General features: G+C 34.5%; 1 protein-coding gene across 1 annotated transcript; it reads right to left on the bottom strand.

Annotated features, from left to right (window-relative positions):
• Nucleotides 1-714: 714 nt before the first annotated feature.
• Nucleotides 715-7,016, bottom strand: LOTGIDRAFT_174919 (hypothetical protein; the record flags this gene model as incomplete). The annotated part of the gene is made up of 8 exons (XM_009054793.1): nt 715-750; nt 946-993; nt 1,212-1,388; nt 1,499-1,654; nt 2,118-2,375; nt 2,579-2,776; nt 4,807-4,935; nt 5,757-7,016. 8 exons carry the CDS (start codon nt 7,014-7,016, stop codon nt 715-717), a joined length of 2,262 nt encoding a protein of 753 aa, XP_009053041.1.
• Between the last annotated feature and the right edge of the window lie 7,818 nt (nt 7,017-14,834).

The following is a 14,834-nucleotide window of genomic DNA, read 5'->3' as shown; positions in this document are numbered from 1 at the left end:
GGAAATAACACACGCGAACATAGTTCACAACCATTTGGAATCAATAATCGACATAAGTCGAACGTACGTAGACTGCAAAAGGCTATGATATTTCCACTAAGCCTTCAAAGCATATTTCAGGGTGTAGAAATGGCTTTAAACGTGGATTTGAAGGCATTGTTGCAATATATAACAAATACTGCCTTTTGCAGTATTCGACTTATGAAGTCGACTAGTAATTCAAAATGGTTGTGAACTACATTCGCGTGTGTTATTTCCATGTTAGAATCATACGTAGTTTCGTATGGGTACGAAGTTTTTCAATTTAAATTACAAAGTGGCTTATAATAAGCGTTAGCTTATATCTATATGTATGTCGCCCCATTACATAGATATCGTGACAATTTAGTTTTTCGAGACACACACGATAATGTATGATAACCGAGATTCGTACAGTATCATGACCCCTTGGTATACACAACACTATGAAGTGTCATGATGTTAACTTGATCATCAAGTTGAATTGGCGGACCATGGCCGCTTGTCTCCTCATCTTCCTCTTGAAGAACCCAATCAGTTCGGCTTCTCCTGGTTCCCGATATTCACTGGTTCCCTTTATCTGCTAAATTATCTCCCTTGGTGTGAATCAGCAGAAATACCGTTACCATGGTGACACCAAAGCCATATTCAATGACAAGGATGTAAAATATAACGTGATATGGAGGTAACGGTTTTTCAGTATTTCGCTTTTCGGTTGCCTTTAAGCTCGTTCTGAAAAAAGCAAACAAAAATTTTCGTTAATTTCATAACAGCCATTTGCATGTTAAGACTGGCCCTGTAGGCTACACAAATCGCCTTATCCAAAGAGCGACTTGTCAAGTCAACCCAGTTTTTTGTGTGTAGAGATTCTATCTATCATTCTATAATGCATCTCATAAAGCAGTTAGGTGTTGTTTGATAATCTACCTTGTATATTTTATCTTTTTGCTTCATTCTTCTCCGTTTCCGGTATGGCTAGAATATAAAATATATACTCTTTCTGTATGAAATGAAACTACCAAATGAAATGGACTTTTAAGTCCTACTCTCCTGCTCAGCATATTACATGCCATTGTCACAAGTTTACCAAATCTTTGGAAATAATTCACATTGTCTTTCGTCGTTTCCATTTAAGCATTAGACATCACTAACAATAAAGGTCTAATTGAACTAACTAAATCATATATACTTACAAAAATATAAATAAGAATTAGGAATCCCACATTATAGCAGAGATAAATAATCGTTAAACATCCAAGCACTATACTTTCTATAAAATCTGCCTTTTCCGGATCTGGTAGTTGGGTGACAATGCCATGCCAACAACACACCATAGATAACATTATCATTGAGGCTAGGAGATATTTATCCTGAAAAATAAATAGATCACCGTCATAAATCATTGCAGGTTCAATAGTCTCAATGTTATGACCGTTTTTCTTTCATTTTTTTCGGGAAATTTTTAGACAAAATTGCTTACCATATATGTCAGATAGGATATTCTTGGAAGGCTTTGGTTAACAACCGATTTAAAAGCTACCGCTGTTAAAACTAAAGTAAATGACAACTGAAGACGATTTTCGGGGCGTGTTTTCTTGACAGAGAATGTTGCGAAGGATAAACTACAGATCAAAAACTGAAATGAATAAAATATGTGAGTTATCAACAACTACCCAATATTCAATACCCCGGGAACCCCAATCAAGAATTATAATCTCAAAATTGGCACTGAGGGGTTGAGTCTTGGGATGTAAGCAATGCTACATACATATTATGTTAAAGATAGTCACAACAATCACATTTCTGGCTTTTTCAGATCGAACTGATGAAGGTCTGTGACTGAAAATGAATAAAGGTAAAAGAACATGTCGTGCAAGATTTGTATACTATCACTATACTATCTTAATTATCTGTTGACGTCCTCTGTCCTCTGCCTTATAGCTGCTGTTTATAGTTTTAACATTATGCGAAATAAATCAACGCACACTTATACTTTAAAGATTCCCCGAGAATTGGATAGGTTGTGAGACCAATTGACTACACTGAAAAAGAACCAATAACTCCGCTTCATTTCCAGTCAAAAGGTATATAATACTTACCGTAACCATAAATATATTCCATACAAAATATCCGGGCCTCCTGGCTGCTCGACATTTTACGGATAAAGCTGATCTTTTCACACTTTGGTCAATTTGGTCAATTATCAAATCTTTCTTTTCACATTCCGTATGAGCATATAGATGCCATTCCTGCTCATCCACAAAGCTTAACCTGTTAACAATATGGCGGTTATCATAGTCCTCGATTAATTCTACTTCATAGGAGGGAAGCTCCGAGGCTATAGTCACGGTGAGATCCTGAAACGATATACTGTTCATTGACAATATGTTGAAATCAAAATTCTACTTTTCCATACAGATTACGTAGTGAGTGACTTGCGGTGCTTTATTCAGGTATTTGTAGGCTTCATGACAATATAAGGTTATTTGAAGTAAATGAATCCTAATGCTTGCTAGCAATCCCATGACGACAAAAATGCATTTGGATTTATAACTCTTACCTGAACATCAAATGGAAAGTGATTGAGTTCAAGATTCTCCATGAAAGTTCCTTTAATAATACGCTTCTCCGAGAGGTAGGCATCACCTTTGTTATTGTATACAACCCTGTATCTAACTACTTCTTTGGGATCTCCTATTGTATTCTCTATGCTAAGTTTGGGATTCCAATATTTATGGTAGTCGTACAGATCACCAACCTGAAATACAGAAAATAATGAGAAATATAGAATCTCTCATATACAGATGGGATAAGATAAGAAGTATGCTATTCAGCTAAAAATATTAGTTTTGTCAAAATCCGGCAAGAATCCTGCCTTTAATTGTTCATGAGCTAAAATTTGTTTTCGATAACGAATGCTGAATATTTTTTCTATTCTTATTATTTTCCATAGAGTTCACCCTTGAGCGATTACAAACACTCACACCAAATTTCTTCAAAATCCACCAAGAATTGTACCTTCTAGTGTTTACGAGCATTTGTAGACGAACTAAAGGACAGACATGGTTAATGTCAAAATCTCGAAATTGACTAGTTGACACTTCTCCTGGTCTATTCTACTTCTAAAAGGAATAGACCGGTTTATTTTCAAGGTGAGGAATTACGCTATAATTATAAGTGAAACTATATCTAAACGCAGTGGATATAGATAAGGGTCAGCTTCCTCTATGTGTTAGCATGAAGTATTATTGTATTTCACGATCAAGACCACAAGAACTAATTGAAAAATCCTGTCTCGCCCTTTAAAGGAATTGGGCGTTATATTTCCATTCTGAAAGTTTAGCTAGTGTAGTAATAAGGAAGGATGTAGGTAAGTTGGTCACAGGAAATTTTGTCTGACCCACCCTGTGATCAAATTTCATGTGACCAACTTACCGTACACCATAAGGATCAAAGGAAATGTGTCATGTAGGCCTAAGCCTCTTTTATTATAACTCAACATTCTGCCACTAAATGAAAAAGACTTAGAAGTGCAGACTAAATTTTCACTTTCGTTCAGCGTTTACAATCGCACTATGAATTGGTAATTTAAGGCTCCAGCACACGGAGAGAATTTGGCGCGCGCTACTTTCTCACCACATTACTCTCCGTTCACAATGCGCCTTTTGCTGAACTATATCTGACGTCAGCCTATCATATGATCAATCAAAATGGCAGATTGCTACAGTGATATGAGAGCGCAGCTCTTTGCCGTCGAGAGCCAAGCTCTCTATAATGGTAACGCATACATATACATCAATTCGTTTCAGAAAATTTATGCCCCACGGGCAGTCAAAAAAGAAAAAAGATGACGGGTCATGGGGGCCGCCAAGTTTGTTGACAACTAGATCGCAGTCAATCGGGGTAGTTTCGGAGTGAATATTCTGGAATTCTTTAAATAAATTACGACAATTGTTTCAAACACAGAAAGGGATGTTTTGTAGCAACCTAACAAGCCTTACGTTTTATTTTTATTTTTCCTGGATATTTTCTATGCTTCATAAGGAATAAAATGACAGCTTTGACCTAATTTCCCAAGACTTTCTCCCAAGCAATGATGGCGGCTTTGTTGACATACGTTAAAATGACGTTATCGTTATAGATGAATTACTTTCACACCTTTTAGAAATTTCTCTAGATATCTTATAAAAGATTGTCTACAGACCTTATATTCATAGAAGATTACCTTCACACATATGATAAGAAGACAAAGTAGTTTGCATTACATACAGATAAGGTTGAATTTCTTTTACTTAATTATTATTAATTATTGTTATTTGATCAATAACTTGCGCTCTCATTCAAGGCCAGGCCTTCATTCATATTAGTCACGCTTGTCCTTGTCTTTGAATTCAGGCGATCGGATATTATAGAGGCAGGGGTAATCTTGCCATAATTCAACAAATTTTACCTCAAGGATTGCTTTGTCTTCACTGGGCGCCGCCATCTTTGAATACCAAAACGCATACGCGTTGTGCTTGTCGTCTGAGAAAGTCGCGCACGGTTACCCGCAAACAGTGTGCCATCAGCCACGAGTGGTCAAAAATATCAAACACCATAGATATTTTCCACACGACCACGAGTGGCCAAATGCACACTAAAAAATACCTGCACACGAAGCGCTACTAGTCGAGCGTAATTGGCGCTGCGCCATCTTCTTTCCGTGTGCGGGCGCCTTTAGTGGTATTTCAACCAATCATCAATATATCGTTTGATTGCTAGTTTTTAAATCGGTATTGGCAAACTTACAATTTGTGTTTCGCTGTCTAAAGCTGGTTCTCGCCATTTTGCTCTAACTATGACGTCTGCTGTATATTGTTCTTTTAATGTGTCGATTTCACCAACTTTAAAAAACTGAACCCAGACTTGCACTCGCACCTGCAATAAGACGTATTGGTGTATAATCTAATAGAAGATGTTTTCACATACTACATACTATAAGCCAGTTATTGACAATAATACTTAATTAGTGTAGTCAATTGGTAACTGAGTAAAGGGATTGCTTTGACGCCGATTACGTCTCCAGTTAGATGGATTATCAATTATCGTTGATTATTCAAGATGAAGATGAATTGTGTCTTTGTGCCAGGCGTAAAAGAGGGGTTAAAAGTATTATGTAGGTAAGAAGGTGGTGCCAAATTTTAGCCTGTAATAGATCTAGCGATGACTTCTTATCTTGGATAGAATTGCGTCCTATTGACATAATCTAGATTTCTAAATTTGTTTTTAGGTCATAATGTGTGACGTCATGCTGATAACAAAAAATGTAATGAATCTTTTCTTGAAGTTAAAACATAGTTAGACAGTAGTCCTTTGTTGTTTTAGGCCATTATTTCAAAGAATGTACTGTTTTTGTGAACACCTACTCACAACTTCCAAAAACTGTACTTTCTTTGATTTAAGAATGTACAGTTTTTGGAAAAAATAGTACATTATTAAACTTAAGAAAGAACAGATTTTCAGATAACTAGAACAAACATATTATTGCAATTTTTGAAGCAATACTACAGTCAAATGAATCAAAATTTCATGGACAAATTCATTCCTGGCATTGAAAGTTTGAACTCTCCGAGTTCCTTATGTTCTTTGTCACTGCTTTCCTCATTAACGCAACGTTCTTGCTTAAATTTAGTTGGGCTGGTATCCACTAATTCTTCCAATTTATGTTTTTTGGAACCACTATGCAATACTGAACTCACAGAGGCTTGCTGGGCATCACTTGTTCTTTTATATGCTCGTAGAGCATTAGATCGGTGTCCAGTCTTTTCAGTGATCAATTGCTCGTCCACTCCAGCTTGATATAAACGAGTTGCAGCTGTGGCACGAAGGGAATGAATACTAAAGTTTCCAATTATACCAACCGACTGACATAAACGTTTAACAGTGGACTGTATGGTATGAATTCCTACAGGAGAATCACAGTACCAAACATCAGAGCATGGCATCTTCTTGGGACGCAGATAAAATGCATCTACTGTACCGTTTTTTGGACGCAGAGCTATATACTTTTCATATAATCTAACTGGACATCTTAATGGGTTAGAATTTTCATAAGCTCTTGTCATTTTAGGACTGACTTTCCTGTGATCTAAACCACCTTGGTTTGTCTTTGAAACATCTTCTATGTACTGCAGATATTTTATACCTTCTAAGTCATACTTAACAGACAATTGAGTGTTCATACCAAACCTTAAATTCCTGTGTTCTTGAGCAGCTCGCAGTGCAAAATGTAATCCAAACAAGAAAAGAAGAGTATCCAATAACTGCTGTGGGTTACTTTCACCTAACAAGCCTTTACTCCATAAAATCTCTTCTTGTTCTATTGTAATAACTTCTGACTTCTTGGTATTAATACCCAGTCCAAGTCTCGACAACTCCTTCATTTTACTGTTCAGAACACTTCTTAAACCCTGATATTCTTGATCATCCATAAAGGCTATTAAACGTCCATTCTGACGAAGGTAGTGCTGTATAGATATAATAATCTCATACAAAGTATTTGGTTTATAATTATCACCGGATTCCTTACGCACTTCAGCTATAAAAAAGGAAAGTGCCTCATTCAATTCTTGACTGGAAAGATTAAATAAACCTTTTTCTTCATAGTTATTATTGTTTCTGTGTTTCTTCCACATACTAAACAAATTAACTGCCCATCTAGTTTTATTTTCAGTTTTAATACTAAGACCACTTTTAACCAAATTCTTTAGATCAGAATCGTTCAGGGGCTTGGAAAACCTCAGTGAAGTCTTGGCATTTTCTGGCAAATTTGGTGTTTCAACATCGCTTATATCAGAGTACTTCAAATCAAAGTTTGGTAACTGTATGGCTTCTTTTACATAATTTTCCTCCAAATTCAGAGCATCACTAAGAACAGTATCCGTTTCTAAATTATAATCATCTATTTCACAAGTCTTTGTTTGGGTAATAAATATATCATCATCACTAGAACCTGACATCTTGACACTTGAAGCGTCAACTATTCAATGAATGAATGCATGAATGTTTAAAAGTGTACATTCTTAAAGTAACAACTGTCTTAAAACAGCTAGTGAGCTGTGTGCATGCTCATTTAATGTTCAAAAAGATTACATTCTTAAAGTGATATACATTGAGTCTCTCTCACAAACAAAATTTACTCACAGATACTATGTTTTAAGACAGATAAAGGCCTCAAACTGTACTTTCTGTTTTCGGCCTTTATCCCTTACTGAAAATTAGCAGACACCATGGTATTGACTTGAGTGAAAAACACACAACTTGTTCTACTATAAATTATCAAATAGAATGCAGAACATAATTCATAAAGCAACAGTTTGCGAATAATCCACATTTTAGACCAGTTGAAATTATTCATTCTGTTTAACAGGATAAATACTCTGTTAAACACTCTTCTGCTAAACAGATTAAATACTCTTTATTGAACGCTCAAATATTAAACATATCAAATACTATATTGAACACTCATCTGGTAAACAGTTTAAATACTCTGTATTGAACACTCTCCCGTTAAACATGTTAAATACTCTGTTGAACACTCTTCTGTTAAACAGCATAAATACTCTGTAACACACTTTTTATACGCCCACATAAAATGGGGGGCGTATATTGTTGTCACCCATATCCGTCGGTGCGTCCGTCCGTCGGTGCGTCCGTCGGTGCGTCCGTCCGTCCGTCCGTCCACAATTTTGACAAAACTTGGTATGAGTGTTCGTAATCACCCAAGGATGAACCCTACTGAAAATCAGAAGAATCGAAAAATACTTAGTATAAGTTATTGCCCTTGTTCTTCAAAACGCGTTCAATTTCTAGCTCGTAAACACTATAGAAGGGACAATTCTTGACAGATTTTAACGAAACTTGGCATGAGTGTTGGTAATCAACCAAGGATGAACCCTATTGAAAATCAGAAGAATCAAAAAATATTTAGTATGAGTTATTGCCCTTGTTCTTGAAAACGCGTTCAATTTTTAGCTCGTAAACACTCTAGAAGGCACAAATCTTGATGGATTTTGACTAAACTTGGCATGAGTGTTTGTTATCAATCAAGGATAAACCCTATTGAAATTCAGAAAAATCGAAAAATATTTAGTATGAGTTATTGTCCTTGTTCTTGAAAACGCGTTCAATTTTTAGCTCGTAATCATTCTAGAAAGCACAATTATTGAGGGATTTTGATGAAACTTGGTGTGAGTGTTCGTAATCACCCAAGGATGAACCCTATTGAAAATCAGAAGAATTGAAAAATATTTAGTATGAGTTATTGCCCTTGTTCTTGAAAACGCTTTCAAATTTAGCTCTTAAACACTAAAAGGCATGATTCTTGCTGGATTTTGACAAAAATTGGTTTTATTATTCGCTGAAGATTGAATATTTGACTTCTAGAGTTTTTTACGAGCTAAAAATTGAACACGTTTTCAAGAACACGGGAAATAACTCATACTCAATATTATTCAGTATCGCTCTAAAGAGTTCAAAAGAAGTGTATGACTGAAGGTTGAATATTTCATACTGGTGATTGTTACTGTACTGCTAAGTATTTTTATTCAAAATCAAAGCTGCTAGTAGGCGTATATTACCTTTCCTGGCAAGCTATCTTCTATTAAACAGGTTAAATACCCTTTAAACACCCTTCGGTTAAACAAGATAAATTAGATACTGTATTGTCAGGTTAAAGACTCTTTTAAACACCCTTCTGCTAAACAGGTTAAATACCCTTTCAAATACGTATCTGGTAAACAGGTTAAATACTCTTTTAAACACCCTTCTGGTAAACAGGTTAAATACTCTTTTGAACACCCTTCTGGTAAACAGGTGAAATAGCTCCAGTCAGATGTCAAATCCAATTAAATAACTAAATAAACTTCTATGTGCCATGTTTATGACTAACATATTTTACTTTTTAGTTCTGGTAAATGTATTGGTGACAAATTTAGAAATCTCGCTATATGTACATATAACTACAACACCTGATTCGAGTTTGACGTGTACTATTTTAGAAGAATATATTACTGAAATTGCACGTATTTTGCACCAACATAACTAGACAGAAGCAAATTTTATTCATTCAATTGATCTTAGTATAATTTATATATGTGACAAAGACCCCACGAAAATTGGAGGCACAAATCACGTCATTAAGACTTTACCAAAATCAGGGCGGCCAATAGGAAAGGGATCCTTATTGACCTTAAGTAAGTGCCATATACTTTTAAAACACATCAAAGAGCATGAACAGGCATTAGCTGAGTTAACCAATCCCCACCCAGGAAATAAAGGACCTCATAAGGGCCATATCGTGATCAGGTTCCGACATTTTGAGAATACTAACCGATCTGACATTTTTTTGGAATGTGGAACATTAAATTGTCCCCAAGAAAATATATTTGTATTTTGGTAACCAATCCCGATAACTATTGCCCCAACAAGTCAGTCTGTCCCCTATTTGTACCCCAAGTTCAAGAAGACTGGCACCGCCACTATATATGGGACATACTTTCTGGAATAAGGTGACCCGAATCTACGAATATTCATTGAGTTATAAAGATGTTTGTTATATATTGTGATAATTTTATCTCTTGTATGTTTTAACCAACATGTAGTTATTTCTAGCTTTCTATCTATTACTGGCATCAGGACGTTTTTTTTTTATATAAAAGATAGCTTGCCAGGCAAGGTAACATACGCCCACTGGCAGCTGTCAGAAATGATAAAACAGTCTTTAGTGACTAAAGTATGAATTTTCTCATATTAAAGAAATTTTAATAGTTTGAATTCACTGATATATATATTTACTGCCAGTTATTTATGCTGAAAAATTCCACCAAATTTTTAAAATCAATATCAATAATCCAAACATATCAAATTATCGCATCAATATACATGATCACACCATGTTTCATTAAAATCAATTGAAAACTGTAGTCTCTTATGTGTTCACAAATTTTGACGCGTTTTTCCTAAGTCAAGGGCAATAACTCAAAGACTGTTCATTGAAATATCAAATTCGAACTTATCCAAGATCTCATCAATATAAATGATCACACCAAATTTCATTAAAATCAGTTGAAAACTGTGGTCTCTATTGTGTTCACAAACAAATTTTGATTCATGTTTTCTAAGTCAAGGGCAATAACTCAAAAACCGTTCATCGAAAGATCGTCAAATTCGAACTTGACCAAGATCTCATCAATATAAATGATCACACCAATTTCATTAAGATCAGTTGAAAACTGTAGTCTCTATTGTGTTCACAAACAAATTTTAACGCGTTTTTCCTAAATCAAGAGCAATAACTCAAAAACCGTTCGTCGAAAGATCGTCAAATGCGAACTTGACCAAGATCTCATCAATATGAAAGATACACCAAATTTCATTAAAATCAGTTGAAACCTGTAGTCTCTATTGTGTTCACAAACAAATTTTAACGCGTTTTTCCTAAGTCAAGGGCAATAACTCAAAAACCGTTCGTCGAAAGATCGTCAAATTCAAACTTGACCAAGATCGCATCAATATGAATGATCACTCCAAATTACATTAAAATCAATTGAAAACTGTAGTCTCTATTGTGTACACAAACAAATTTTGACGCATTTTTTTTTAAGTCAAGGGCAATAACTTAAAAACTGTTCATCGAAAGATCGTCAAATTCGAACTCGACCAAGATCTCATCAATATAAATGATAACACCAAATTTCATTAAAATCAGTTGAAAATTGTAGTCTCTATTGTGTTCACAAGAAATGTTGACGGACCAACGGTCCAACGGACTGAAGGACCGACGGACAGGGGCGACGGCAATATACGTCCACATTTGCATGTGGGCGTATACAAATTTACAAACGTTATATAAACGTGAGGGTGGGAAAAAGGTTGAATCATTAATTTGTACAATCTTGTCTCTAGGTAGAGGTACTAAAAAATAATAAATGGTCTGTGCTAAAAACTTCAACCAGTATAGCTGCACTGTGGCCTTTCCACATAATAAATACATAAACTATCAATAATTGTAAATGTACTGCTGTAATATTTAAGAAGGTTATTATAAGTGGTAAAATGTAAAATAACATGACTAATATAAAGAAGTGTAAGAACTTTATGATCCAGTATAATTAATATCATCTAACAAAAGGTAAGATTTACAGATACCTCCTGACATCAGACGTCAGTTTTTTCTTTTCCTTGAGGACAGTGATAGAAACATTAGATATCAAACTTCAATAAGTAAACATTGGATCAAACTCGGGACATATGCGAACAAATGTTAAATTTACACTCTAATCAATAATCAATCTGTGGTGTTCAATTAGAAGACCAATCCTGTCAACCGATCAGGTTCTGTTTACAATTGTAATTTGATTAAATTGCTTTATCTATAATATTTAAAATATAAGAAAATATTTATCAAAAACTGAATTAATGTAATATAGTTGAAGAAAAACAGATTTGTTTTCCTACTAAACTAACTCATTAGAGAGGCTCTTGACATTGTTTACTAAAAGTAATGGATCTATTTATGTCGATCTGAATTAAGGGTATATACATATAAATATATATCTTACTTTTAGTTCTTATTATACATAACATGATCCCGATCTTCACCTCAAGCATACCAAGTTTTATCAAAATTGACAAGAAATTACAGATGTTCCATCAGTTAGAAAGATGTTCCATCAGTTAGAGTAATGAGCGGACAGACGGGCTGGCAGAAGGACATGAGCGTCGACAATATACGTCCACATACAAAGGTGGTTAAAAATGAAAATGCAAGAAAAGTAAAAAAAATAACCAATAAGCCATCGACAGGAAATTATGTTTATGTTCCAGAGCAAAGGAATTTAGATGTTATGTCAACATAAAAATTAATTAATGGAATATAACATTTTGCAAATTATCTGAATACGATGTTTTAACCATAATATCAGATCAGAATGTGGTTATTTCAAACAGAGTAGTTGGTCAGGAGACAGTTGGACAGGAGATAAGATTTAGTCTGGTAAGGAAAGTAAAATCGAATCAAGGGAAATAACAATACACAGTAATATGATGATAGAGCTTATATGTCATTTTGCAGTAAGCCTTAAATCCCACTCTCTTCATTTTAAGTCTACTGTTTGACCTCAGCATCCCCGTAATGAAAAGAAAATGATATATGCTGAAACTTCAAAGAACTGCAAATTTGATCTGGTAATTTGTGTGACATTGATGTGCACAAAAGTAATTTATAACTATTCACATAATGTTATATATGAAGCTATAAAAGCTAAAGTAATGGTTTGAAATTAGGTAAACACACTTAAAAAGTATAATATACATCAATATCTGCACAATACAGATGTTCACAGATTTAAACATCGTATTGCTATTACATCTATTTTATTATAAACGTCATAACATTGTAGAGATCTTTATGATTGGGGATGGAGGGCGCCAGCAAGATAAATATTCTGATTAAATTAATAGATTTGTTCAAAATTGTAGAATGAATGACGAAATAAAGAGTGTTACGCTCTCATCGTCTAGGAACTCTGACATCCTGCGCATTTATCTGCAGTCCTTCAGTCGTAATTTGACATGGTCCAGTCTCCTGTAGAAAATGAACCAACTAGGCGGGGTGTGGATAACGTTATACGGATACGGATCCGATCGAACAGCATATTACAGGTTTATTTTAGAGTGTGTTACACTGTTACACAGGTCTTTAACAACCTGAAAAATTAATTCTCACGAGAAGAAATATTTTCATTCTACTTTTAGAACAAGAACAAGAATTGTTCAAACTAGAAGTGGTGACGTCAATAACAAAAATGTTACATTTAAGTGAAACTGTGAGAGATGGTGGTTAATTCAAAATGTATCTACATACATTTTTACACATAAAAATGTAGACGTATATATCCGCCCACATTTGTTGCATGCACAGTTTTTATCTGATCTTAAGGATTATGGTATGCATGTATATATTGATTAGATCTCGGTCAAGTTCGAAATTGGTAATAATCGGATGAACGGTTTCAGATTTATTGCCCCTGAGTTAGTAAAATCACGTTAAATTTGGCTTGTATGCACGATAAAGGCTGCATTTTTTTTATCTGATCTTAATGATCATGGTATGCATGTATATATTGATGAGATCTCGGTTAAGTTCGAAATTGGTAATAATCGGATGAACGGTTGCAGAGTTATTGCCCTTGACTTAGTAAAAACGTGTTAAATTTGGCTTGTATGCACGATAAAGGCTGCAATTTATTTATCCGATCTTGAGAAACTTAGTATGCATGTATATATTATTGAGATCTGGGTCAAGTTCGAAATTGGTAATAATCGGATGAACGGTTTCAGAGTTATTACGAAAAAAACACGTCAATTTGGCTTGTAGTCATGATACAGGGAGCAGTTTTTATCTGATCTGGATGAAACTTGGTATGCATGTATATATGGACAAGATCTAAGTCAAGTTGAAATCGGTTGAATGGTTTTGGAGTTATTGCCCTTGAATTAATTCAATTAATTCTAATTTGGCCTGTAGGCCTTGTGGATACTAAATTTTTTACACGATTTTGATGAAACTTGGTATGAGATCTCAGTAAAGCTTGAAATTAGTAAAAATCGGATGATTGGTTTCACATATTAAACCACTACAGACTTTGTTATCATTTCTGACAGCTGGTAGTGGGCATATGTTACCTTGCCTGGCAAGCTCTCTTTGTTTTTTTACAAAAACTTTTTATATTTCAGAACAATCGTTGTTAAATTGGTACGATATATCCTCTTTAATTGTTATGTTGAATTTGTAAGATATCCGCACGTGAGAACTTAATTCTGAAAAGTGATACTTCTCACAGAAATTATGTACAATCTTATACAATCATATTATGGGTCTTGAATATTTGATATAAAAAAATATACATAATATTTATTATTTAACTTATTACACAAAGAAAGCTTGACAGTTATTTCATTTTACTAGGCTTATTTTCATCTTTCAAGGTCGAGGCGAGACCCTTCAAATTAGATTTATGATTCTTCATGTGTTCATGTGTATTGAAATATTTAAATTTCTAAAGATTCTCAGCCAGGTATATCTGTTTAATCCATTTTTTAACATTAAGATACGTCGATACTTGTATATTCAAAACCAAATTATAAACAAATTAGATACAACAGCTGTGCTTGTCTATTTCGCTTATCAGCAGTCATTCACCTTTAGGGTATTGTCTTCAATAAGTTACATATACCAGCCATGATGTCATCTGGCCCGAATCTGACACAAACATTCCTGATTTTTAACTGAATTATACCTTTTTTTACTCCCTTCCGGTCCTACGCTTAGGTGTATTAAAATTAAGTCTTGACTTGAGTTCATATTTACCTGCCCATCGATAGTATACAGTGTATGATATATTATGAAAGAAGAATGATTATAAAATCTGGCTCTGCGATGTAAAAAGATTAATGAACCATATAATTAGATTATAACTGATCTAAAGATAGTACTCTAGTTTAAAAATAGTAACAGTTTAGAATTCTAAACTCGAAAATAATTATTCTAATAAACTACATTTCGTCGTGAATTTCATAAAGTTATTCCTTTACGTCACTTCCTGGTGAATGTTTCAAATGTTACCACAGGAACTATGTAGATCCAATAGGTCCGGCAGAAAATTAGGTCAGTCAAAATGATATTGTAGGACACGGTCAGGTGATTTCGTAAGAGATTTTACATTCTGACCAATGAACCACCCAGGCAAATAAACGTCTGGGACGGTCACGACTGC

This window comes from Lottia gigantea, assembly GCF_000327385.1.
Source record: "Lottia gigantea unplaced genomic scaffold LOTGIsca_225, whole genome shotgun sequence".
Lineage (NCBI taxonomy): Eukaryota > Metazoa > Mollusca > Gastropoda > Lottiidae > Lottia > Lottia gigantea.
The sequence above is the reverse complement of the archived record's forward strand: the minus strand, read 5'-3'. Positions and strand labels throughout refer to the sequence as shown.